At 44.5% G+C, this 26,987-nt stretch overlaps 1 protein-coding gene across 3 annotated transcripts in view; it reads left to right on the top strand.

The window, feature by feature from the left end:
• HRAS (HRas proto-oncogene, GTPase) overlaps nucleotides 1–26,987 on the top strand; it is a 120,960-nt gene that overhangs the window by 74,093 nt on the left and 19,880 nt on the right. For all 3 annotated transcript variants that reach the window (XM_054971492.1, XM_054971491.1, XM_054971493.1), the window contains 2 exons: nucleotides 23,535–23,713; nucleotides 25,584–25,743. In XM_054971492.1, the coding sequence (XP_054827467.1) occupies nucleotides 23,535–23,713; nucleotides 25,584–25,743 (339 nt within the window). The remainder of the gene's footprint in view (nucleotides 1–23,534; nucleotides 23,714–25,583; nucleotides 25,744–26,987) is intronic.

Here is a 26,987-nt window from a genome sequence, read left to right on the forward strand (position 1 = left end):
CGTGGCCCCAGCAACCAGATGAACCTGGAGATCCGGAGCCTGATACCGGGGAAGGACCTTGTCCAGAAGGACCCTGTCCAGAAGAGCCGGTCAAACCTTATCCCAAGGAACCAGATGACAGGGGAAACGATGGAGATGGAGAAATACCGGAACATCCTACGGGGCCCGCTTCCCCGGTTGCTCCCCCAGTAACGACCCAAGGGAGCGAGCCACCGTCTCTACCGAGAGGGGTTACTCCGCGGCTTACCCAGGTGACGAGCGTTATTGGAAGAGGCACCACCCCCCGGCCACTTCTAACGCCGGGGCCGAGAGAGACTCCGACACCGAGTCAACCAGTTCCCGGAGGAACCCCTGTGCCTCTTCAGCCTACATCTCCGCACCCAACTCCGTTACAACCGGCACCCCCAGGATCGACTCCAGCTCCGCTGCTACCAGCGCCCAGACTGCCGGCGCCTCGAGGTACACCGCCGGTTCAACCAGCACCAGTACAGCCAGCACCAGTACAGCCCGCACCCAGGTTGCCTGTACCTAGGAGGCCTCCTCCCCAGCCGATCCCGGGGGGACCTCTTCCACGACAACCTCAGCCGCGGCCTCAGCAACCTCCGTTGCTACCACCGCCCGCGCCACAACAACCTCCATTGCAACTCGCCCCGCTCGACTTTTATCCGATGCCAGCACCAGCTCCCAGGCAGGAACTACCCATGGGCTGGGTAAAGTTAGAAGCTACCTTTGATGGAGACCCTTCCAAACTGGGATTTTTCCTCGTACAAGCAGTGCAGTTTTTCAATCGATGGGGACATCTTTTCGGAAGTGAGGCCAGTCAAATCGAACACCTTTGGTCGAGACTCCAAGGTAAAGCTGCAGATTGGTATGTAGGACTGTACGATATCGGTGCCCCCGAGTTGAATACTCTTCAAGGGCTAGTGGACGCACTCTGAGCCCAATATGAAGACCCTCTAGAAGAAACTAGAGCCCGGACTGAATTACAGTCTATTAGGCAAGGAAGCATGTCGGCTAGAGACTATGCTACAAAATTCCGACAGCTTGCCGCCAAATGTCCTAGATGCGAAGAATCCACCAAAATAATTCTGTTCAAGCAAGGCATGAATCCTAAGTTGTTGGATAGAGCCCTCATGCAAGACAATCCTCCTACCTTATTGGGGTGGATTCAATTGACTTGTGAAGTAGAAAACCGCATGCTAGAGGTCCGTTTAGTGGAACAACAACATGCGGGACAAAGGCGCTCCTCAGTTCTCGTTAGAGGAGGCAAAGGTGCTGGATATGCTACCCGAGGAGCGAGAGATGCTAGATGGCAACAAGGTTTGTGCCTGCAGTGTGGCCAAAGTGGTCACTTTGCAGCGCAATGTCCGTACCGGCCTGTGCAGAGAACTCCGCTCCAACTAAGACGTCCAGCCCCTGCAGCCTACCCGGCGCCACCACGCCCGACACCAGCTCCTAGAACAGCAAGAGGCAGAGGAGCTGCACGTAGAAATCCTCCCGAAAGAGGGTTAGAGCTAGAAGAAGTCATGGATTATGATTCAACAGCTCTAACCGGAGAGGAGAATCCAGAGAGTCCTACCTCGGGAAACGAAATGGATCTGTCGTAAAACGACCCAAACGGCAGATCAAACCTCAGTCAGTTCCTACTTTGAACAGACCTCAAGGGTCCATACTCTTCATTCCAGTAACGTTGGTGAATCCAGAAAGAAAAATGCACATCCGTGTTCAAGCTCTTATAGACTCGGGCTCCTCTAGAGACATTATTGCACCGGCCCTAGTGAATGGACTAGTACTTCCCATTAAGGAACTGGAAACTCCAGTTATTTTTGAACAAATGGATGGCACTAACATGAATCCGGTCACCACTGAAACCGCTCCAGTCATAGTGGGCATGGGGCAACATTGGGAAGTGAGATCGTTTGTAATTAGTGCCACTGCCAAATATCCATTGATTCTGGGAAGCAGATGGTTGTGGGATCACAACCCCTACATAGACTGGGCAGCTGGGAGTATCACATTCACCCATGATGCTTGCAAAAAGCACCGTTGGAATCAAAATTGGGGTGCCAATCCTACCCTCACTGAACACACTCTTCTCACCCAAGAAGAAATCAATCAAATACCCAAACAATACCAAGCGTACACTCAAGCTTTCACTGAAGAAGAGGCCAATACCTTACCTCCCCATAGAAGGACGGACTGTGCCGTAGAGATATTACCAGGGGCCTCCTTGCCTAAAGGCAGACTATATCCCATGAGCCCTAACGAGAGGGGAGAACTTCGTAAATTCATTGACACCAATCTTCAAAGAGGATTTATTAGACCCGCGAACAGCCCGCATGCGGCTCCAGTACTCTTCGTCAAAAAGAAGGATGGGGGATTAAGACTTTGTACAGACTTTCGGGGACTTAACGCAGTATCCTCCAGCAACGCCTACCCCATCCCACTCATCAGAGATCTACTCAACGTCGTGGCACAAGGTAAGATCTTTACAAAATTGGATCTCAAAGATGCTTACTTCCACGTTCGTATTAAAGCAGGTGATGAATGAAAAACCGCTTTTAACACGCCTCTCGGCCAGTTTGAGTATTTAGTTATGCCGTTCGGCCTGGCCGGGGCCCCTTCGGTTTTCATGTCCATGATCAATGAAGTGCTACATGAATTCTTATACCAAGGAGTAGTCGTGTACTTGGATGATGTGTTAATTTATTTAGAAACGGAAGAAGAACATGTAGAGCTGGTAAAAAAAGTTCTAACCACTTTAATGTGTAACAAATTACCCATTAAATTATCCAAATGTGAGTTTCACCAAACAGAACTCACTTATCTAGGCTATTGCATATCCAAAGATGGTCTAAAAATGGACCCAGGCAAAGTACAAGCGGTACAAAACTGGCAAACACCCTCTACCCGCAAGGAACTACAATCCTTTTTGGGTTTTGCCAACTTCTACAGAGAATTCATTGCAAACTTTGCCCAAATCGCGCTCCCCCTAACTGAACTGTTAAAAACCAAAGACAGGGGAGACCAAGCCAAAAAGCTTGGTGCCAAATTACTTTGGACACCAGAGTGCCAGACGGCGTTCAACCACCTTAAAACGCAATTTGTTTCTGAACCCGTCCTACAACACCCCGATGAGAATCGCCCCTTCGTGGTACAGGTCGATGCCAGCGACACCGCGATTGGAGGCGTACTTTTGCAGAGGGGGGAGGATGAAAAACTTAAGCCATGTGCCTTCCTGTCCCGAAAATTTTCTGAAGCAGAAAGAAATTGGAATGTGTGGGAGAAGGAAGCTTTCGTTGTAAAAGCAGCACTTGCTACCTGGAGACACTGGTTAGAGGGAGCCCGTCATCCCTTTGAGGTATGGACGGACCACAAGAATTTAGAAGCCTTACGCAGCCCCCGGAGACTAAATGCTAAACAGCTGCGGTGGGTGGAATACTTTTCTAAATTCAATTTCACTTTAAACTTTTTACCGGGCAAAACTAACTTTCTCGCTGATGCTCTATTACGCATGCCCCAGCACAAAAGCAAAAGGGAGGAGACAATAGACACCGTCTTTTCGCCTACGCAATTAGGGGGTGTGGTGACCACACGCAGCCGCACAACCCACCCCCCTCAACCCGATCAGGGGTGGAGACTAAAACTGAAAGCTGAAGTGGAAAAGGAGGGGGGAAACATACCCAAAGACAAACTGCAACAATCTGAACAAGGAGAATGGCTTTGGGGAGTCCGCTTCTATGTACCCAAAAGTCTAAGGAGGGAAGTTTTACAACGCTGTCACGATGCCCCTACGGCAGGACACTATGGGTACTTAAAAACTCTTCATTTAGTACAACGCCAATTTTGGTGGCCGGGCATGCGCAAAGACATTTCCCAATATGTAGCATCCTGCCCCATTTGCCTCAGTGCCAAATCCCGCAAAGGCAAACCACCAGGACTATTGCAACCTCTAGAAACACCAAGCAGACCATGGGAAATAATATCCATGGACTTTATCACTGATTTACCCCCCTCCAAAGGTCACAACTGTATTTTGGTTGTAGTGGATTTATTCTCCAAGTAAGCTCATTTTATACCTTGCACCACTATACCTTCAGCTAGAAAACTAGCAGATATCTTTCTAAAACACATTGTAAAACTACATTCTTTTCCATCGAAGGTAATTTCGGATCGCGGTGGACAATTCGTTGCCAACTTCTGGCGGGAGCTTTTACAAATTCTGGGTATTGAGCAAGGTTTAAGTTCAAGCCATCACCCACAAACCGACGGGCAGTCGGAAAAAACTAACCAAATACTAGAACAATTCCTCCGCTGTTATATTAACTTTCAACAAGACAACTGGATAGATTTGCTTCCCCTCGCAGAATTTTCCTATAACAACAGTGTACATGCATCTACTGGAGAGACTCCTTTTAAGGTCGTTTATGGTTTTCACTTCAAACCCTTCCCGTTTGAAGCGCTCCCCCCTCCTACTTCCACAGCCAAAGACGTCTCTGATTGGTGGGGGGAAGCTGCTCAACAATGGACTCTAATTAAACAGCATCTAGACATAGCCAAACAGGATTACAAAAAATACGCAGACCGCCATCGTGCGGCCGAATGGGACTTGCAACCAGGAGACCTGGTTTACCTGTCCACAAAGAACTTGAAAGTAACGCAAACCAGCCGCAAGCTAGCTTTGAAATTTTTGGGACCCTTTCCTGTTAGAAAAGTAATCAACAAAGTGACTGTTGCCTTAGATTTGCCAAAGAATTTGCGCCACGTTCATGATACCTTCCACGTCAGTCTCTTGAAAAAAGCACCAGCAGCAGACCACTGGCATGCTCGGGCCCCTCCCATACCAACCTTAATTGATGATCAAACCCATTACGAAGTACAGCAAATTTTGGACTCTAAACTTAAACGTAACCAGTTATTTTACCTTATCAGATGGAAGGACTTTGACTCTGGGTTTGATGAATGGGTGCACTCTTAACATGTACATGCACCCAGACTTGTCAGAACATTTCACACTCGGTATCCGCTCAAGCCTGGGGGAGGGGCATCTTAGAGGAGGCAGAATGTCAGGGTTGAAGTGTATGTATGTAACCGAAGAGACTCCATATTAATTCTTTCAGTATTCTAAGTGCTTTGTTCCCAGGTGCCAAGATGTTCCCAGCAGCTATCTCACGGAAGAGGATTGTTTTGGCTATCGCTATTCAGCCTTGGGAAACTTTCGCTTTCTCAGCTTCAAAGGGATTGTTTTGAGAACTATGGGGGGAGGTTGGGCCTGCTGGGTTCTGATACTTTGTAACTCATGCTTTGCCTGTCATTCGTAACAATACACGTGTACCAGCCTGGATATTGTATCTGGGCCTGTGGACTATAATGAATTCTTTCTTCAGTAAACTTTTGAAAACAACGGGCTTTTGTCTGATTGCAGAAGGTAGTCTGGATTAAGGACATTATCTAGCCACAGTTCTGACACTTCCTGCCTGCTCCTCTGTTGGCTTGGTTGAACTCCGGACGTTCAGAGAGGCTCGTGGCAGACTCCCTGCCTGCATTCCAGCACAGCCGTTCATACTTCGCCTGGCCACACAGCACATAGGAGTAGGACGCCCTTGGTTCCGAGAACGACCGCACCGTTCTCTCAGGACGCTATTGTGTCGGATCCGAAGACTTCGGATCCGTCTTCAACATTGAAAGCTGGAACTGACCTGGAAAAGAAAAAGAAAAAACGTAAGCACTCGACCAAACATGACAAGGCTGTGCTGGAGAGCCTGATCTCGGCTCCCCTGTCGGTTCCGACTGAGATGACTGCCCCCGATCCTTCGGAGAGATGTAAGGAGTCGGCAGAACGCCCTTCCTCTAAGACTCCCCCTTTGAGGGTGACTCAGGAGGAGGAGGTGATCCCGATCGAAAAGCCCCCCACACTGTCAGGTCAGCGTCAATCGGCATCCTGCGAATCGGGTTCAGTTCGCTCAGTGAGGAGTCGGCGGAGCAGGCCTGAACGTCATGGCAGCCCTTATTCCTACCGGAGCCGCTCCAGAGAAAGCCGACGTCGGAATGAGCCACTTGCCCCATATTATGAAAGGGAAGGCTCCTACTTTTCTGACCAACCGTATGGGTCTCGCTATCCCCTTCTCCTAGAGCTGGTTCCTACACTGAGTATGGCCGGACGCCACACGCATCAGAGGTTGAACCTCATCGGATCCGAGCCAGGTACAGCGAATCCCCCTTATCGGATTCATTGGAGAGGGAGAGGGATCCCACCAATGATTTTAGGGCCTATAATGAACTTCTTCAACGGATGGCTAAGGCATTGGACTTGGAAGTTACATCCACTGAGTCCAAATTTATAGATAAGATCCTGCAACACATCTACTCGGGATCTACTCACTCTGTTGCCTTTCCCTTGACTGAGGGTTTTGCGGATCTCTGGGCTAAATTACATACCAGACCTGCATCTGCTACAGCCACTAATATAGGACCAAGGATGATGTTAATTCTTTCCTTGCTAACCATCCACCTCCATCCTCACTGGTGACTGAGGAGATGCAAGCACGACCCCGACAGGGTTCCATGTCTACTCCGGCTGATAAGGACAGCAGGAAAATTGATGCCAAGGCAGGAAACTCTACACTTCAGCCACGTTTGTCATCAAGGTTGCGAATTATGCAGCTATGATGGCAGCCTACCAGCTTTTTTTGTGGAAAAAGGTGGCATCCTTCCTCCCAAGGCTTCGCGAGGAATAGCGGACTCTGCTCCGAGTTATACAGGAGGAGGCTGTCCGCCTTTCTAGGCACCAGATCAATGCTGGCAGGAGTATGGCTGATACCTCTGCCAGGTCACTTCTTTCAGCAGTGGTGTTACACCGGTATGCTTGGCTTCGCACGACTGCCCTCCCTACGGAGACGAGAAACAGAGTGGAGGATCTACCCTTCAAGGGCACCACATTCTTTTCTGAAAAGACTGATGAGTGTCTAAAAAGAGAACTGATCGCCTGACTGCCCGCTCGTATGGGGTCCTTCACCAGGCGCCTCAGCAGTCTTCTTGCCCATATTATCGGTCCTTCCAGCGTGGCAGACAACATCGGTACCAACCCTATCAAGGGTATGCTTACCAGCCTCACAGGAGCTATCAGAGCCCACAGTCTGCTTTTCCTAGACGGAGGCAAGGCCAACGTCCCAAGCCTGGTTCCCAACAGCAGCAGGCTAAGGACCAAACCCAGTTGCACAAGCAATTCTGACAATTACAGGGACCTGACCCCACGTTTGGGGACAGGCTTAGTGCATACTGGAGTTCATGGTGTTCTATTTGTTCTGATGTTTGGGTTATTTCTATAATTCAGTTTGGTTATAAAGTTTACTTCGTTGACTTACCTTATTTACGTCTCCCTGTTTTTACTTCGAAACCTCCGCAATCAGAGATCCTGGAAGAGCTTTCTGCTCCATTGCAGAAAGGGGCAATAGAGGAGGTCCCTAGTGGTTCAGCTGGGTTGGGATTCTACTCCAACCTGTTTCTGGTAGAAAAGAAAGATGGGGGGCTTAGGCCTATCCTGGATCTTAGGGGTCTGAACAAGTTTATTCGAATTTGGAAATTCAAGATGGTTAATGTATTGTCGAAGGCTTTCATGGCTGGAGAATGATGGTTCTTGTGGGTTTTCCGGGCTGTATTGCCGTGGTCTTGGTATTGTAGTTCCTGACGTTTCGCCAGCAGCTGTGGCTGGCATCTTCAGAGGTGTAGCACCAAAAGACAGAGATCTCTCAGTGTCACAATGCCAAGACCACGGCAATACAGCCTGGAAAACCCACAACAACCATCAAGATGGTTACTTTACAAATGGTTTTGACCTTGTTGCCCCTGCATTCTTGGTTTGCAGTCCTGGATTTGAAGGACGCTTATTTTCATATTGCCATTTTCCCTGAACATAAAAAGTTCCTACGTTTTGTTTATGACCACCGGGTATTTCAGTACAGGGTTTTACCATTTGGCCTGGCCACTGCCCCGAGGGTGTTTACTAAGTGCATGGCAGTGGTGGTGGCCCACTTGCGGCTTCAGGGCTGCTGCATATTTCCATATCTGGATGATCGGCTGCTAGTTGGCGACTCTGCAGCAGATGTATCTAATCAAGTGTCTATTACTCTAAATTTGTGCCTCCATTTGGGGCTTTTTGTTAATCAAAAAAAGTCAAAGCTGATTCCTGTTCATTCCATTCAGTTCATAGGAGTAATTCTAGATGGTGTAAGAAATGTGGGTTTCTTGCCCGTGGACCGTGCAGCTAAGATTAAGAGGCTCGTTTCTAGCCTTAAGAGGTGTCGTTTTCAGTCTGTCCGGTTTATCCAGACTCTGTTGGGCTGCATGGTCTCCACGATGGCGGTGGTCCCACTGGCTAGGCTGTTCATGCGGCCACTTTAACTGTGGTTCAGTCCATTTTTTTCTCCAGGCTGTGATTCACAGAATAGAAGACTTTCGGTCCCCAGGAAAGTGGTGTCCTCTTTAGACTGGTGGTTGGAGGATGCTAACCTGTTTAGGGGAGTAGAATTTGGGCATCGACAAACTCACCTGTCGGTCACTTTGGATGCCTCATTGTTTGGCTGGGGGGCTCACTGTGAAGGGTCTTATGCTCATGGTTTATGGTCTGAATCAGAACGTAAGGAACATATTAATATTCTTGAGTTGAGAGCAGTTTTATATGCACGGATCTCGTTTTCAGATGCTGTACGGAACAAGTCCGTCCAGATCCTGATGGACAACACAACGGCGATGTTCTATATAAACAAGCAAGGTGGCACGGCGTCTGTTGCGCTATGCACCGAAGCGCTGAAACTTTGGAAGTGGGCCATAGAACATGCTGTGTGGCTTCAAGCAGTGCACATCCCGGGGATAGAGAATTCTATGGCAGATCATCTGAGCAGGCTCCACAGGGACAATCACGAGTGGTCCCTCCAGGACAAATATCTCACCCCGATCCTCTCCAGGTGGAGGTTTCCAGAGCTAGACCTCTTTGCGACAGCGGAGAATCGCAAGACTCAGTATTATTGCTCCAGGGGAGGAGTAGGCCTAGAATCACATGGGGACGCGTTTCAACTAGACTGGTCGGGTCCCCTGTGTTATGCCTTTCCCCCATTCCTGCTTCTAGCCAGGGTCCTCATAAAAATCCAGAGGGACAAAGCGTCTGTCATCCTAGTGGCCCTGTACTGGCCGAGGCAACCTTGGTTCCACAGTCTCTTGCATCTGCAGAGTCAATTGATCAGTCTCCCGGTGGTTCCAGACCTCCTGTCCTGCGAGGGGGTGCTTCACCACGACATCGGGAGACTCAGACTGACAACTTGGTTGATCAGACAGGATGTGCCTTCTCCTCAGCCATGACTCATGTTTTACTTAATGCTAGATGCCTGTCTACTCGGCAGTCCTATGCTCTTAAGTGGGACAAGTTTTCTGCCTGGTGTCAGCAGAGGGACTTGGATCCTTTTCTTTCCTCCCTCTCTGAGATATTGGAATTTTTGTGGGAGGTCAAGCAGAGGGGATTGGCCAACAGTTCAGTTAAGGTTTATCTAGCAGCTATTTCTGCCTTTCACCCACCTGTTGACAGGAAATCTGTGTTTTCCCATTATTCTGCAAAGTTATTTTTAAGGGGATTAAATAATCTGTTTTCCCTGGTTCGGGCTCTGGTTCCACAGTGGTCCTTGCCCCTGGTTCTGACTCGTTTGATGTCCAAACCGTTCGAACCATTGACCTGTCCCTTGCGTTACTTGTCCATGAAAGTGGCCTTCTTGATTGCGGTCACTTCGGCTAGGAGGGTGGGAGAGTTAGCAGCATTGTCTTGCAAGCTCCCTTATTTGAAATTACACCCTGAGAAGGTTGTTCTTAGAACCAAGATTGAGTTTCTGCCAAAGGTGGTGTCTCGTTTTCACCTATCGCAAGAGTTGGTTTTACCAGTTTTCTTCCCTGTCCAGACCTCGGAGGCAGAGAAGGCTCTCCATTCTCTAGATGTCCGCAGGGCCATCCTTTTTTATTTAGATAGGGTGAGGTCCTTTAGACTTGATTCTAATTTATTCATTTGTTTTGCGGGACATAAAAAGGGCAGGAAGGCAACGTCTCAGACTGTCTCGAGATGGGTGGTCCAGACTATACTGACATGTTACACTGCTGCTAAACTACCTTGTCCTATGGAGGTGCATGCCCATTCAACCAGGTCCCAGGCGTCGTCAGCGGCTCTCCTCAAGGGTGTTACTCTTCACGACATCTGCAGAGCGGCAACGTGGGCCTCAGCGGATATCTTTGTGAAGCACTACACGCTGGACATCCTAGATAGAAAGGAGACAGTGGTGGGCACAGCAGTTCTACATTCAATTTTTATGTGATGCTTTTGCGTCACCTCCACCCAGGTATTAAGCTTTGTAATCTTCCCATGTGGGAGTGCACAGGAAGACCGTAGATGAAAAACAGTGTTTCACTTACCGTAACTGTTGTTCATCTAGGTCTTCCGTGCAGGCACACATGCCCCTCGTCCTTCCCCGCTGACTCTCTTGGTATTTACCTTGCTGTAGGGCGGCGAAAGAGGACTGAGGGTATGTGAGGGGCGCTCCGCCTCTTAGGAGCCGTTTTGGCGGGAAAGTGGCCGCGCATGAGCGCTGAGAGGCGAGAGCGCCCCCTAGAGGTTTAGAGCTATAAAAATCTCCGGTATCGGCAGGCCTGCGCATGCGCAGTCCCATGTGGGACTGCACAGGAAGACCGTAGATGAACCCTAGGTTCAGTAACCCTTGCCACTCAAATCTCCAAGAGGTCCCATGTGTGCCTGCACGGAAGACCTAGATGAACAACAGTTATGGTAAGTGAAACACTGTTTTTCTCTGCGAAGGTAGTGAATAATGTGCTGGCTGGTGTTCATGTGTGTGTAAAGTACCATCAAGTCACAACTGACTTATGGTAACCCCAGTAAGGCGCTTTCAAGTCAATTGAGAAGCAGAGGTGGTTTGCCGGTGCCGCCTTCTGCAGTCTTCCTTGGTGGTCTCCCATCCAAGTACCAACCCTGCTTAGCTTCCAAGATCTGATGAGAGTGGGCTAGACCATGCTGCCTTCCCTCCCTATGCTGGGAAGTAGATTTCCATCAACAGTAAGGTTTTATGCCTGCAACAGATGGTGCCACATGAAGTAGAAGACCTTGAAGGACAGTGATATCTTCTTATCCTGTCTCATTTGTACAAGACGGACTCTGTAGCAAACATGCTTCGTAGATAGATAGCAGCTCTGGCTGCTGGTTGGGGGTAGCTCACTGTAATGTTTAGCATGTAAGTTAGTGTGTTTTATTTCTGTGATTTAATATGGGCTTTTAAATATTGGTTACTATAGGTTGAAATGTAGGCCTCTGAGAAAAGGAGGAGAGGGCTGGGTGGGTCAATGGAGTACAATATTTACCGTAGGGGACAGAGTGAACTGTGGTTTTCAGACAGAGCACTGAAGGAGAAGTGTTTATACCGGTTAAGTCAGGCACACAGTGCGGTAGACCGAAGAGGTCTCATTCTGTGAGGTTCAGTGAATCTGTGTGGAGTTCTGAGAAATTCTGTCTCAGGCAAACTGTGTATAAGCCTGAGTCAGTCTGTATGTATCTCAGAGATAGGTTATTCTGTCTCGGTCAGGAAGGCTTGCTAGCTCCAGGGTAGGAAATTCCTGGAGATTTGGGAGGTGGAGCCTGGAGATGGTAAAGCTTGGGGAGGGGAGAGACCTCAGCGGTTTTAATGCCATAGACTCTACCCTCCAAAGCAGCCATTTTCTCCAGGTAACATATCTGGCCTGGAAATCAGTTCTCAGGAATTCTGGGAGATCTCCAGCCCCCACCTGAAGATTGGCAACTTCATGTCAGGCAAGCTGCATGGAAAAGGCTGAGTGAATCTATGTCGGTGTGGATTAGAGGTGTGTTTATTCTGTTAGTGAGGATCTGTGTGGAAAATTAGTCTTTGAGAGGGGAGGTGGCAACATACTAGTCAAACAAATGGGGCAAAATGCCACAGGTGGTATTAGCAGTAGGATTTAAAACCCAAAGTATAGGTGTTCTTGAGGTATAAGCCTAGGTAAAGCAGAGAACTGCTGAAGCTCTGTGTGTGTGGAGAAAAAAGGAGCTTTGGTTGTGACCAGGTTCCTCTTGAGGTAAAAGTGTAAGGTAAAATAAGATGGAGCTGTAATAAAGGTCCAAAGGCAGGTTTAGAAGCACAACATTACACCCAGTAACATGCCATCTAGTGGTCAAGCATTTCCTCAGGGGACAGCACTTTCCAGCCCTCCAGTGATTCACGGTTTACCCTCTTGGAGACTTCATATGGTGCTTCAAGTGCTTACAAATCACCTTTTGAACCACTTTGAGAAATATTCTGTAAGTCCTTCTCACTTAAGCTTCTTATTCCTTATGGCCACCACCTGTGCCAGACATGTTTCAGAGTTGGGAGTGCTATCTATAGCAAAATGCTTCTGCATATTTCAAAAAGATTTAGTGATTCTGCATCTTTCAGAAACAAGGCTGGCGCTTCATTTATGCCAAAGGTGAATTTCACCTTCCACAGGTCTCAAGAGGTGTACTGTCTATCTTTTTGCCCTAATCTTTGATGTGCACAGTGTCTACATATCTTTATCAGCATACAATGTCTGTTAGGAGGTCAGATGCACTTTTTGTAGCTTACCTTCTGGTTGCTAAGGCAGGAACGCTATCTAAAGTATCTTTTAGCAGGTGGCTCAAGGAATGGATTACCCTGACTCAAATCTCAGGAAGGGATTACAGCCTGCTTAATCAAAAATGCAGTCACCACGGCTGATTTTCACTTCAATGCATTGGTGCTGGAAATTCATAGAGCAGCTTTTCCTACCTTTATATGTGATTACAAAATGGACTCCTATGCAGCCTTCGGTTTGGGTGGTGGGTTCTTTAATAAGTGGTGTAAGAGGGCTGCCCATTCTTCTTGAGGGAAGCTTTGTAATTTCCCAAGTACCAGACTGTCCTCCCCTCAAATGAGAAAGGAACTTTGGACATATCATGAAGATTCCTTCTGTTTGAGGGTAGAGGAGAATATCCTGGACCCTCTCTTGTCTAATGGAATTCTGGTCACTTATGTGGGCTTTCAAGCCACCTTGTCTCATCTGTCTTATCCTATTTTCTCTTTTCTCCTGTTCATTACAGTTTTTCACTGGGGATGGGGATGGCATTGAGCCTTGCCCAGTAGTCGATCATTTTCAGATTAAGTTCTCTTACTGCAGCTTGTGATGGCACACTTTGGCTGATTCCGCACACGTTGGATAATGCACTTTCAATGCACTTTAGCTATCGTTTGGAAGTGGATTTTTTGTTCCACACTCGAAAAATTCAGTTCCAAATGATCTCTAAAGAGGATTGGAAGTGCATTATCCAACATGTGCGGAATCAGCGTTTGTTGCTTTTCATGGAAAGCTCTGGAAGTCTCTGAACATAAGGATAGTATGTTTTGGCAATTTATAGGCATGCGGAGCTCCCTGTGGTGATGCTATCAGTGGCTTCCTATTGGAAGCTCTTCTGGCTTCCTTCCCTCTTGATTTATTTGGGACCTCCTGTTAAAACCTAGAGAACCTCATGTCAAGGACAAGCCTCTAAGGAAGGAGGCTTGACAGTTAGGAGTAGGGACACCTGAGTTAACCTAAGCTCACTTACTTGTACCTGTTAAAAGCCTTTTTTCCACCTAAAAGAGAGATGCTCAATTCAAGCATATTCTTTGACAGAAGAAATTTAAAAAGGTCTGGTCTGTGTATATCTTTTCTAAATATTACTTAAGTTTATTGCAGCAAAAAGAGTTTTATAATCACAGCTTTGGGCTTGAAAAAGGTAGGGAAAAATAAGAAACCTTCCATTTTTTGGTTTCCTTTTGTTAGGACAAAAGTAAAACTTTCCATAGCATAGCAACATTGTTATGATTTAGATTATTCCAGGAAAAGATACATTCCTGGTAGGAGGGCAGACATCCTGGGCATACATCCAGACTTTTACTTGATATCTTGTCTCTGCTACAAGAATATTGCTGAATAGTGAAATACATTCTGAGTCACAAGCACAGAAAATCTAAATTATGAAACTATTTAGACCTATAATTGTGATACTGAAAAACTTTTTTAAAGCGTAGAATGTTTGTGGTTTGGAAAATATTATTAATCTTAACAACAAAATAGTGATTGTTTATAAGTGGCAGAAGACAGCACACGTTTTATATGAATGGCTCCAAAGAACCTGGTTTAATTATGACAGATTTGAAAAGTGGTGTTTTGAGTACAAGGGAAGAGACAGTATTGAAGAAAAGTGGCCCTTATTTGTTCATTTTTAGATGAAAATACAGATCTTTATTATAGACAATATTTGGTTTTTATGATAAAACTATCATTTTTAGACAGCTATACATAATGAAGTTTATTGTAACTGGTGACATAGAAATTTGCCATGCATACAGATTATATTTTACACCGTAAAATTTAATTTTTCAGGTGCAGAATTTTGAGAATCTTGTATTCAATCAAAAATGAATATAAAAGAACTTTTTAACCCTTATAGATTTGAAGAAAGATTTGAAAATATCTTAGAATGGCCTTTTAAAATGCCAAGGTCTTGTCATGCTACATAGGTGAACTGTCTGTCCTACTTGTAAAATATTTTGTTACGGTGATAGGAAAACTCTGAGTAGGAATGCTGTGGTTTTTTCACAAACCAGCGACATCAGTAGAAGGTAGAGTCATCATCTTGTGCGTATGCACAGGAGAATGTGTCTTTTGGGGGGTGAGAAAGCCTTAGTTAGGTGGTGTAATATGAGATCACCTGTTTGGATTATGGAAGTATGATATTCTGTTGGAGAGGTTTATTTTTCCAGAAGATATTTGTAAACATCTCTGTCTTCCCTAGGGACACTTCATAAACTATTTTTGCTTCTACAGAAGTGCCTTTGGAATTGTCTTTCATATAAATGTTTTCAGAAAAAAAGGCTTTCCTAAAAAAAATCTGCATGGATGAAGAGTTCCTAGGTGGAGCTTTGTCAATATGTATAGCTCCATAGGTATCATTCTCAGTGTGTTTTTGAATAGGCAGACATTACATGGGATAGAGCTTTTTGTCTCTGAGTTGTGATCATTTGTTCTCTGAAGGGTGTCGCCTTTGTACACTGAGTATGGATTTAGTTGGGCTGGTGATGTGAACTAAAAGGAAGACAGTGGCCGTTTGGTGTAATATGGATGGTGGTGCAGGAAATCTCAGAAGTAGCAGAATCTACTGGCTGTTGAGAATCCTTGTTGCATGTGACATGGTATGCTGTTCTTGCATGCGGCTGTTTGTATGTTACTCATGTTGTCCAGGCATATTCAGTGCTGCAGTAGTAGGGAGCAGCTAGCCAGGTAGAATGCCAAATAAAGGGGCATAAGAATTGGTATCCTGTTTATCTTATGGTAGGATGTAGAAACAAGAAAATTAATTCTCTTATGAATGGATCCTTGACACAATTTTTTTTAAACTGGTTGGCTTTTAGTAATGTTTACAACTATAGACTGTTGTGACACCCTAAAATATCTGGGAAGGTTCATGATATGTTGGCAAGATCGTAGAAAATTCCATGGATTCTGTTGAATACTTCCCAACATTTAGCCTTCTCTGCAGCCTTCAGATCCATACTCCAGAAGACTGCTTTTTACAATAGTCCAAACTGTGTCAAACACCTTTTGGCATCAGATCCTAGAAATATGTCTGCCTTGGAATTTGCTACCTGTTTTCCAAATTAAATGAACTTTAATTGGCTTGATCTTGTTTTGTTTTTGCACCACAGTAAGCTGAAGAGAAGCGAACTGCATCTGAGTTCACATGCTGGATGCAATGCTAGAGTGACCAAACAGATCATTTCTGTCAAGCTAGGGAAAAGTCTTGAGGGAGGCTGCTGGTACATTATTGACGGGGGTCTATAAATGTGCCTCTCTCAGGAGAGTGAAATGCCAGTCATCTTGAAGGCAGTTGGCATTTTGCCATGCAATCACTCAATGCTGTTGGGCTCATCCCTTATTGTTCTGTTTCCCAGGAGTTACTTAGTAGAATGAACGCAACGGTGTGTATTTAGACATGTTATTCTTTCAGTCCTGGCAGTTTTTATACATTTGTGTGTGTGTGTATATGGGGCATTGTGTATTGGGGGTACATTTTCGCATCATATTTGGAGTGTTACAAGCAGCAAGCGTGGGTATGTTTGAGGGTTCTGTGGGGTTTCTGCTACTTATCTGTGGGGGTGTCTGCCTTTGTTTCAATCAGACCAATTCTGACTGGGTGTTCTAGCACACTACTGTGTATACTTCCAATTTCTGGTTTTCAAAGAATCTTAAAAACGGCTCTTTATTCTCTGACCTTGAGGCTAGAGTGTAGCCTTACTTCTCCCATTTTCCTCAAGAATTGCTTAATATACCATCTGATTCACGCATGGACTACTTTGAATCAGTTACAGTGAGGGATCTTGACAGGATCCTGGCATCTGTGAAAGCCACTACTTGTGTGCTGGATCCTTGCCCAACTTGGCTGTTAAAATCAAGTAAAAACATAAATGAGCCCTTGAGGTCTAGTATAAATCAGTCCACCTTATTGAATGCCCTACACGAAGAGGTCAGGAATGCAACCGCTCTTCTGGATTTCTGAAAACAATGTGTTTTTTTTACTCCGGTAGGTAAGCTGTACTGTAAGAAAGTGAACTCAAAGAGATCCATCAGTACAGTGATAGGGACCATAGATTTTACCACTGTGTGCTTCTACGTACTATCTGTTGCTTAAGTATGATCCTACTGGGTAATATTATGTTGTTTAATATGCCAACATTAGAATGGCTTTTGCACTGATTCAGTAGTCCTTTAACATTGTATTAGATTTCTGCTGGTTTTTAATCTTGGCAAATATGCATTCTATACCCTATTACATTGATTATTGAAATGTCCTTGAAGTTGACAGCACTGACTCACATTGTAATCTGCCTTGGGTCTCAGTGAGAAAGGCAGACTATAAACAATGTAAATAAAATAAAACAACCTTGTCAGTTGCCTGAATAGATGTGGGACACGAAGCTGTGGTGTAGGAATGGTGCTGCTTCTCCCTGGTGCTGCTGTGTCAGCTACTACTCTCTTCCCTCCCCTCTCCCCTCACTAGCTGTAGCAAGCTTGATTTTGGTCCACTTCACAGCTGGTGAAACAGGATAAGGGGAGAATGGTGCAGAGGACCCCCCCCCCCCACACACACACATACAAATTACTTGGGCTGCTTTGCAATTGGGGTAGGGGCAAAACGACATCTTAAAATTGATGGCTAATGCAGTTGAGGCAAATTGAATGCTCAGGGAGTTGCATCTGCCTCAACTGCATTACCTTCTCAGAGCCTCAAAGGAAAAGTTCTGAGGCGTGGCTTGCTTCAGACAGTGAAGGCTAGCTCAGTTGTTCCTCTGGGTAAATAAAGTTATTGGCCCTTGGGCTTGCAGCCGTAGCCTGGACATTGTACACACTGGCTATAAGAAGGTCCCCTCAGTATAGAAGAGCTCTGCCAGTTGAGACCAGGAACAGTGGTTGAAGGGGTAATCTCTGCCTGGAGTAGAATGTATGGTGAATGCAGTATATCAGTGCAGATCGGAACTGTTGACATGAGAGTAGGATTTACCAAAGATGGCCAGTGTCAGGCAAGCTTGCTCGCTGCCTACCTAATCTCTGTAGCGTCCTGCAAGTTGACAATGCAGGGCCCCTTATTTCCTTCGCCTCTTCCCTAATGCTGTGCAAAGCCAGATTAATGAAGCCCCCAAGACTGCACACCTCACCGGATTGTTGCAGGAAGAGAGAATTGACCTGGCTTGCATAATTGAGTTGTGGATTAAAAAAATGACGTGGTGTGTCTGTTCCAACTAACTCTGCCTGATTATGCTATCCTCCACCAGACCCATGCTGGTGGGGTTGCTATTATACTCCATGAGGCTTGTTTTCAAACTTCTGTAATCAACACCCTATTATATTGTTAATTGAATGTCCCATCCTTTAGTCTCTGTGAGAAATGTGGTCTATAAATAAAATAATTAGCAATACCCTATTGTAGGATCAACCTACCTAGCAAATGAACTGTGATAAGAAGTGTTTATGTATCAAATGGCTGTTTGTTTTAGATATAGCAGTGCATCAAGGGATCTGACTGGCTCCTTCATCATAGGGAAGATGAAATCCTGTCATTTCTAATGTTTTAGAAATTCTACTAGGTTACCTAGTTTTAAATCTTACCCATATCTCAGGATCCAAGGGGATAAGAGTTCTCAAAGTGATTGTTGGATTTGATGACTTGTTTACACATTTGTGTATATGAAAATGTTTGTATGAGTTTATCAAAACAAGGCAATAAACAATGCAGCAACCAAGTTGCAAGAACATAAATTATAAGTCTAATTAACAAAATCAAAATTAAGGTGAGAATGACCATACAAGTTTTTTTTTCCGGGGCCTGCTATATTCATCCATCCCATAATTGGTCTTCCATGGAAGCGGGGGGGGGGGAGGAAGCCATTATGTTGCTTGCTGTTCTCCCGTTGCAGAAGGCATGCATCCTAGAGCACCATTGTGGAGCATGAAGCTATAAAGCAAAAGGCAAGCAGACTTGGCGATGAGGGATGGAAGGTCCTCATGAGAAAGTCATAAGTACCCACCCTTTGCAATCTGTACCCTTTTATAAGTTGTTCTTTGTGGGAACAACTGAACACTCAGTATTTTGTATTTAAACATGTTTCCTGAAATAGTTCATGCTGAGAATGAGGGAAGTGCTCAGCATCTAAGATGTGCTAAGTCTAAAAGAGCATTTGGGGAATAGGAGGAAGCTTATCCCCCTTATAATATTTATAGTTGAGGAAAGTAAAATACTGGAATAGATCTACTGGGTGTTTTCCTGGGTGTGACTTGGTCTTGATGTGCAGCTTTATGGATAGGCATACAGGAGGTACTTATGCTGCAGATGAACTCCAGCCAGTGATTGCCCACAGAGTATTTACTCTTTGGCTTGTATGGGTGTGCCGCAGGAGATGACTGAACCACTGCTGGCCCTCTTGGCTCCCTTGAGCAAAGCTGCCTTTAGAAGGATTGGCACACACTAAATAAAGTTAAGAAAATAAGCTGCCCTAAGGCTGGGTGGCTTTAGTGTCAAAGGCACACCTTGTCTGTTAGGAGACAACACTGTAAATGCCAGGAACAGGGCTTCAGTCATACTAGTTACTACTCTGGCGTTAGAAGTGTTACCTGTTTTAGTCTTCTTCCTCTGTCCATTTTAAGCACTGTAATCGATTCAAAAACTGCAGGCTCAGATGGTAACAAGTTTTCTGACCTATTTCACCTGCTGCTCTGTAACTTCAGAGGTAAAAACATTGGACCTTCCACCTAGCACAGAACAAACACCTCGCATAACCAATCTACTTTATAACAAACCTGGACTTGCACCCTAGATCCTTCAGAGGACCAAAGCTGTAGCTGTGTGCTAAAGTTGTGGCCTTCATTTCTCCCTCTCCACTGATGGAGCTGTTGAGGGCCTAACCAGATGTGATAGCTTCCACTTGTTCAGTTACAAGTTACTTGTTGTATTGTGTACATCTGGTTAGACCCTCTTTCTCTGTGTTACCCTTCCAAGAAAACCTCTTCCCAATACAATAGTGCCTTGATCACTAGTGCCAAGCCCACATAGGCAGCAGCACCGTTTCTCTGAACCTCTGCCTGTCACCACTTGTTTCAGAATAGGAAGTGGCAACTGGCAGTGTCCATAGTGCTTCAACTATTGTCGCTGATGCTGATTGCCTGAAGTCCTCATAGAGTCCCTTTCCTGGAGGGATGTTTTCAGCCAATCAAGCATCATTGAAAGCAGATGAAGAATTGTCACCGAGTAGAGAGTAATTAGCACAAAATATGGAGCAACACGGTAAGTATGGCAGCAACAAAACACAATTTCCCGTGCAATAACAATGTCTCCCTATTTTATTTACAGTAATTGCATAATTTAACAGAACTATACCACATGTAACCAGTTCTAGGAAAAATTATTTTGCAGGCGTCATATATGCTCCAAAGTCCATACATAAAGTGTCCAGTGCTTCAAGTGCTCTATTAATATTGCAACAGGTATTAAAGTGCAAATGCTTCCTAGCACCATGTACACATTAATTATTTCATACAAGCTCGCCTTATATTCCAACTGGAGTTGGGTATAGTCCAAGATCTGGTTCCAATAAACTGTGTAGTTCACAGATCACAAGTAGACCTTTGCGTGTATTCTTTAGGTGTACATTGATAATTCTGTGACATCATTATTCTAACGGAAGGTCCAGATCACCATTGTATCCGTTTCCAAACTCTTTCTCAAAGAACACAGTTGCTGGAAAAACATGCAATAACACATATTACACACCATCTTACAATAATTTACATTTACAATACAGCAATAATTATTGCATATACAATCAATATCACATGTACTCACTCAAAGTTTCATGCAGCTACCACTCCATATTAGTCATCAGTTTTCCAATTTTCACCATTTGCAATCCATTATCTCATAATCATCTTATCTACAACAGCCCTTCCACGCCCAATTAGTATACTATCCTTTCTTAAAGTGATCCACAATCTGAGGGTCACTAGCCCAAAAAACAGGTAAAGTCATTAGCTATATTCAAACCATTAGGTATGAGACTATTCAGTTTATAAATCCAAAGGGTCTCTTTTTGACGAAGCTCTCTTATTGCTGCCTCATGACCCCTTTTATGGGTCTTAAACAGCACAGTGAAGCTCATATCCATCTCACTGTGCTTCTTTTCCTGATAATGTGGAACCAATGGGGCTTCTAATACGTTGTTCTTTATTCTAGATTGATGCTCACTAAGTCTGATTCTGACAGAACGTATGGTGCTACCCACGTACATTAATCCACATGGACATTTTATTAGGTACACAACTCCCTCAGTATTACAATTAACAAACTCACGTATAGTATGTATCCCCATCTGTCTCATATCATCTAAGCTCATAATCAAGGAACACTGTTTACACCTCCCACATTTGTATAAGCCTTTTGGCAGCCCAGTATCCACCTTGTTAACGTTATGACTTAAATCGGAATGAATAATAAGGTCTTTGATGTTCCGTGTTGGTGACAAATGGGAATGTTGATACCCAGAAGTTGGGAGAGTGGATGAATGGGGTACATCCGAATATCAAGCTCTCTTGGCATGCAAGCAAGGAGTCTGTGGACTACTTGGATGTGACCGTGTATAAGGGGGAGAATGATACTCTAGCAGTACGACCATTCAAGAAAAAAACTGATAAAAATTCATTATTGCACTATAAATCTTTTCACCCTGGCCATTTGAAGGCTAATTTACCCTTTGGACAATTCTTAAGGATAAAAAGAAATTCCACTAGGGATTTTGATTATAACATTGAGAGTAATAGATTACAGGAGAATCTCAAACAACGGGGCTATCCAGAGAGGGTATTGCTTATAGCCAGACAACGTGCTAAGGAGGTAAATAGGAAAGATTTATTAAAATTAAAGGAACGTGCAAAAGTGGAACGTCTAGTTGGAGTCTTTGACTACAGCAGCAGGGCTAATGCCATTAGACGGGCAATTTTGAAGTACTGGCCACTTGTCAATGAGATTCCTGGCTGTGAAACTCCTCCACTAGTAGCATTTAGAAGAACATGGAACATCAAAGACCTTATTATTCATTCCGATTTAAGTCATAACGTTAACAAGGTGGATACTGGGCTGCCAAAAGGCTTATACAAATGTGGGAGGTGTAAACAGTGTTCCTTGATTATGAGCTTAGATGATATGAGACAGATGGGGATACATACTATACGTGAGTTTGTTAATTGTAATACTGAGGGAGTTGTGTACCTAATAAAATGTCCATGTGGATTAATGTACGTGGGTAGCACCATACGTTCTGTCAGAATCAGACTTAGTGAGCATCAATCTAGAATAAAGAACAACGTATTAGAAGCCCCATTGGTTCCACATTATCAGGAAAAGAAGCACAGTGAGATGGATATGAGCTTCACTGTGCTGTTTAAGACCCATAAAAGGGGTCATGAGGCAGCAATAAGAGAGCTTCGTCAAAAAGAGACCCTTTGGATTTATAAACTGAATAGTCTCATACCTAATGGTTTGAATATAGCTAATGACTTTACCTGTTTTTTGGGCTAGTGACCCTCAGATTGTGGATCACTTTAAGAAAGGATAGTATACTAATTGGGCGTGGAAGGGCTGTTGTAGATAAGATGATTATGAGATAATGGATTGCAAATGGTGAAAATTGGAAAACTGATGACTAATATGGAGTGGTAGCTGCATGAAACTTTGAGTGAGTACATGTGATATTGATTGTATATGCAATAATTATTGCTGTATTGTAAATGTAAATTATTGTAAGATGGTGTGTAATATGTGTTATTGCATGTTTTTCCAGCAACTGTGTTCTTTGAGAAAGAGTTTGGAAACGGATACAATGGTGATCTGGACCTTCCGTTAGAATAATGATGTCACAGAATTATCAATGTACACCTAAAGAATACACGCAAAGGTCTACTTGTGATCTGTGAACTACACAGTTTATTGGAACCAGATCTTGGACTATACCCAACTCCAGTTGGAATATAAGGCGAGCTTGTATGAAATAATTAATGTGTACATGGTGCTAGGAAGCATTTGCACTTTAATACCTGTTGCAATATTAATAGAGCACTTGAAGCACTGGACACTTTATGTATGGACTTTGGAGCATATATGACGCCTGCAAAATAATTTTTCCTAGAACTGGTTACATGTGGTATAGTTCTGTTAAATTATGCAATTACTGTAAATAAAATAGGGAGACATTGTTATTGCACGGGAAATTGTGTTTTGTTGCTACCGAGTAGAGAGTGGCATCACAAAAGCTGCTTTATTGAAAAGGTAACACAAAGTAAAGAGGTGTGTACATAATATTTACAAACATAATTGAACATGTGAAAAATGCCCTGTCTAGTCAATGTGTCAGTCTATTGGGATAGGTCTCAAATTCCCTGGCATGTTTGAAAATTTTCTTCCCAGTGAGTAGATGGGTAGGAGTGAAGAGGCAGCAAGAGCACAGGGAGCTGAGGCAAGGATGGTTCAGAAGAGGCCATGCTTACTGTGTGCTGAATGCCCAAATGAAAAGCAGAGATGAGGAGCTGATGTAATGAGGACTCCCAGTGGACAGATTTGAAAATAAGGACTAAATGTTTGTTGATTAAAAATGTATAATGGAAAGTCAGTGTAAAGTAGTTGTTGGTGTTGAGTGAGTGTGTGGGGGAGGGGTAGGGAATGATGCCTTCAGAAGAGGCATTCTAAACTGATTGGAAAGGAAGAGATATGGAGGGGTGGAAGGCTGTTGGGGGCAGGGTGATTGTATAATAATCATAAGAGACCTTGAAATAAATGAGACAAACGCACCTGTCTGTGTATTCCTTTCCTAACACCTCTTAATTCTTCCTTGACCCTGAAGGATTCTTACAGAAAGCAAGTAGTCATTGATGGAGAGACCTGTTTGTTAGACATCTTGGACACAGCAGGTCAAGAGGAGTACAGTGCCATGCGAGACCAATACATGCGAACAGGAGAAGGCTTTCTTTGTGTCTTTGCCATTAACAACACCAAATCCTTTGAAGACATTCATCAGTACAGGTCAGTAGGAACTGATCAGTGGGGGGCATGTCACTTTTCCTTTCCAGAGGAAGTCCTTGATGAAAAGGTTGCACTGATGCCCCCTTTAAGAGTCCTCTGTGCTGCATCTTGGTTTTTTTCCCCTGACAAAGTGTTTCAATGAGCCTTTCCCTGGGGACCAAATTAAGCTTACTGCTATTATCAATGACCCTGATTAAATTTCACTTGAGGGAATTGCTGGTGGATCAGGGGTGGAGCATCATAGTATTAAAGTATTTTAGTGTTCCTGGTGACTAAAAGGAGAGGCAAAATCTTCAATTTCCTCCCTATTTCCCTAGTTAGAGTTATATTGTTAGTGAAATAGATCTTCTGGTACCTGTGAGGTGGTGGTATTGATAATGTAAAGTTTCGACAGGATGTAGATAAGTTGGCTGAGGTTTTACTACTGTTTCTGCTGTAGTAGCTCTAAGGATGGGTTCCTGCTCAAGCTAGCATGAGAATAAAGAGCAGTGTTTCAGTATAGGATGCCTAGACATAACTAGAACCAGGTGCTTTGGCCTGTGATAGTTCCCACTAAGGGCACAGCATTATTACTGAATGATATATGCATATAATACACAGATCTCAGGCATACAGGTAATATGTCTCTTGTGACTGATAGCCACCAGCCAGCTCCTTCATGTTAAGTGTGATGCCTATTTTTAAGGCTCTGGGACAGAAATCTTAGGATTTGGGATTTTATTAGTGCAAGGATGAGCAGCATAAAACAAACTCTCCTTTGCTTGTTCTTAGAAGCTGTTGCAAGTGGGGAGAATGGTTAGGGTCATGTCCCCCATTTCTCTCTAAACTTTAAAATGACCTCCAAAGATTTACGAATCTCCTCCTAGGGGCCATATAGCCCTGGTTAAGAATCTCAGGTAGAGGGTCATGCTATTGAATTAGTGGGTATTAAGCAAGGGCTCAGTTAACTTGAAACTTTTGGGCAAACCTGAAAAAGAATGAGAATCATGCATGCTCAGTAGGCACTGACAGATTTCAGACGCTTACCGGGCAGCAACAAATGTTGTGTGGTAAAGTGGCAGTATTACTTCACCGGATTCCTAGCTACTTGAACATGGTGCTGCACAAGGAGACCTGTATACGTATTCATCCCTGTCATGTGACCACCCCAATACTGCTTGAGAGGGAGGAATCATGCAAATAGAGGGCTGCACAGATTGCCTTTCTCAAATGTTGCTTTTATAGTGCAATCCTATGGAGAGTGACTCCAGTCTATGCTCATTGACTTCAATGGTCTTTAGACTGGAGTAAGTCACCATAGGATTGTACTGTTTGTGTATGAAGGAAAGGGGTTCCACATACAAAGTCTACAGCTACCTGGTAAACAGAGCTAGAGTACATGGAAAATTAAGTGTATGTGGCAGTGAGAATTTGCTTGGGCTGCACCATCCAGAAATGGTGGTTGTGGGGAGAGGAGAGGGAATCCCAAAGTGCTGTGGAAAAAAAATATTTATTGCAGAATGCATCACTAAATACAGATGTACCCACTGTATGATTGAAGGTGATGTTATTTGAACAAGAAAGTGGTATCTGCATTTTCCTAACATTAATTGGCTGTGACTGCTGAAAGTTTAGAAACTTGTTTTGAAGTTTCCTTTATAAACACGTGGTTCCATGAGCCTTTTGCCTTTTACCACTTCATTGTCTGCCAGCACTCAGTACATTCTGCACAAATATTATGCTGCATTAAATTATGCAATTTATTTCATGGGGGATGATCATGAGTTCATTTCATTTTATAACAAAGATGAGCTGCCTTCAGGACTCAAGTATGAAAAGAAATATAAATGCTTTAAGTAAATGTGATTCACTTTGAGTTGGTCTTCTGCAGGGAGCAAATCAAGAGAGTGAAAGACTCTGATGATGTCCCCATGGTACTGGTGGGGAACAAGTGTGACCTTCCCGCCCGAACTGTGGAAACAAGGCAAGCCCAAGAGCTGGCCCGGAGCTATGGGATTCCCTACATAGAGACATCAGCCAAAACTAGACAGGTATGTGCGTGTGATAGGTCAAGCTGCAGTAGCCTCCTTTGAAGGACTTCCCTCTTCCCCTCCATGCTCCCAAGAGTCCAGTCGCTGCAGTTATGGTGTCAGTCCTATTCCAGTGCTCAGATGCAAACTCAGGTTAATTTTTATAAAAGATCATGCATGCAATCCAGACAAGGATTCTTTTTCTCCTTCTCTTACCCCTCTCCAATGGTGCAGCTTTCTCTCATGTTAGTACACTGAGACCAGATTATAACTTAGAGGTGAAATGAGATTTTCAAAGCCTTCTTTGCTAATGGTTTCTCTAATTGCTTGTGACTGAAACTGTCCAGCTGCTCATAGTGCAAAAGAGCATCTCTTACTCATGCCCCCCACTGCCCCCTCCTTTATTCTGGGCAACTTGCTGACCTCCCTGCGTAGTGTCAAAGGAGGATGGTTGTGTTCCCACTCCCTCTGCTTAGAGTTACAGCGGCAGCATAATAACAGGAGTGAGGCTGGCACACAGACCCATTGAGCAAATAAGATGAATATGCTAGCAGGCTACACGTGCCCCATCTGCTAATCATGCTATGGATTTTGTAGCCTCAGCTGATGGCCCCCAAGCGCTGGTGAAAAGAGTAATTTTTTTCCATTGAGGTAATGTTGAGATAAAGCTGGCAGATAGCCTAGTTTGACAACATCCTGGGTGGGATGTCAAGAATTCATCCAGAGGCAGTGCTCTAGAGAGTCCTGCCATTGTATAAGATGCTTCCCCTGCCCATGTGCAGGCACCTACAGACAGCTTATGTGATTAGTGCCCCTCCATGTGAGTAGCTGCATGGCTATAGCCAGCTGAATGTGAGCCCGTGGAGGCTTGTGAAGTGGTCAGCTTTGTGCAGGTATAGCTGGCAGGAATTCCTTGATAAACAGAATACAGGACAAATGCTGCTGTGATTACAGGAAACGCCAGTGGCTGGATCAGTGTACAACCTAGCTGACCTTTCCCTTGCTCTGCATGATAGCAGGTCTGTGGCTGGATGACAGCTGGTACTCACAGAGAAGTGTGTAATGTTGGGAAGCAACTTCTGCTTGTAATTGTACCAGTTGACAGCAACATGATTTCAAGTGTGTGTGAGAGACAAACTGAGCCAGTGTGATGTAGTGGTTAGAGTGTTGGCTGAGGTCCTGGAGGACCTAGGTTCAAATCTCCACTCTGCCCTGGCAGCTTACCTTGGGCCAGTCACACACTCTCAGGTTTTGTTGTGAGGATA

Source organism: Eublepharis macularius, chromosome 2, assembly GCF_028583425.1.
Source record: "Eublepharis macularius isolate TG4126 chromosome 2, MPM_Emac_v1.0, whole genome shotgun sequence".
Lineage (NCBI taxonomy): Eukaryota > Metazoa > Chordata > Lepidosauria > Squamata > Eublepharidae > Eublepharis > Eublepharis macularius.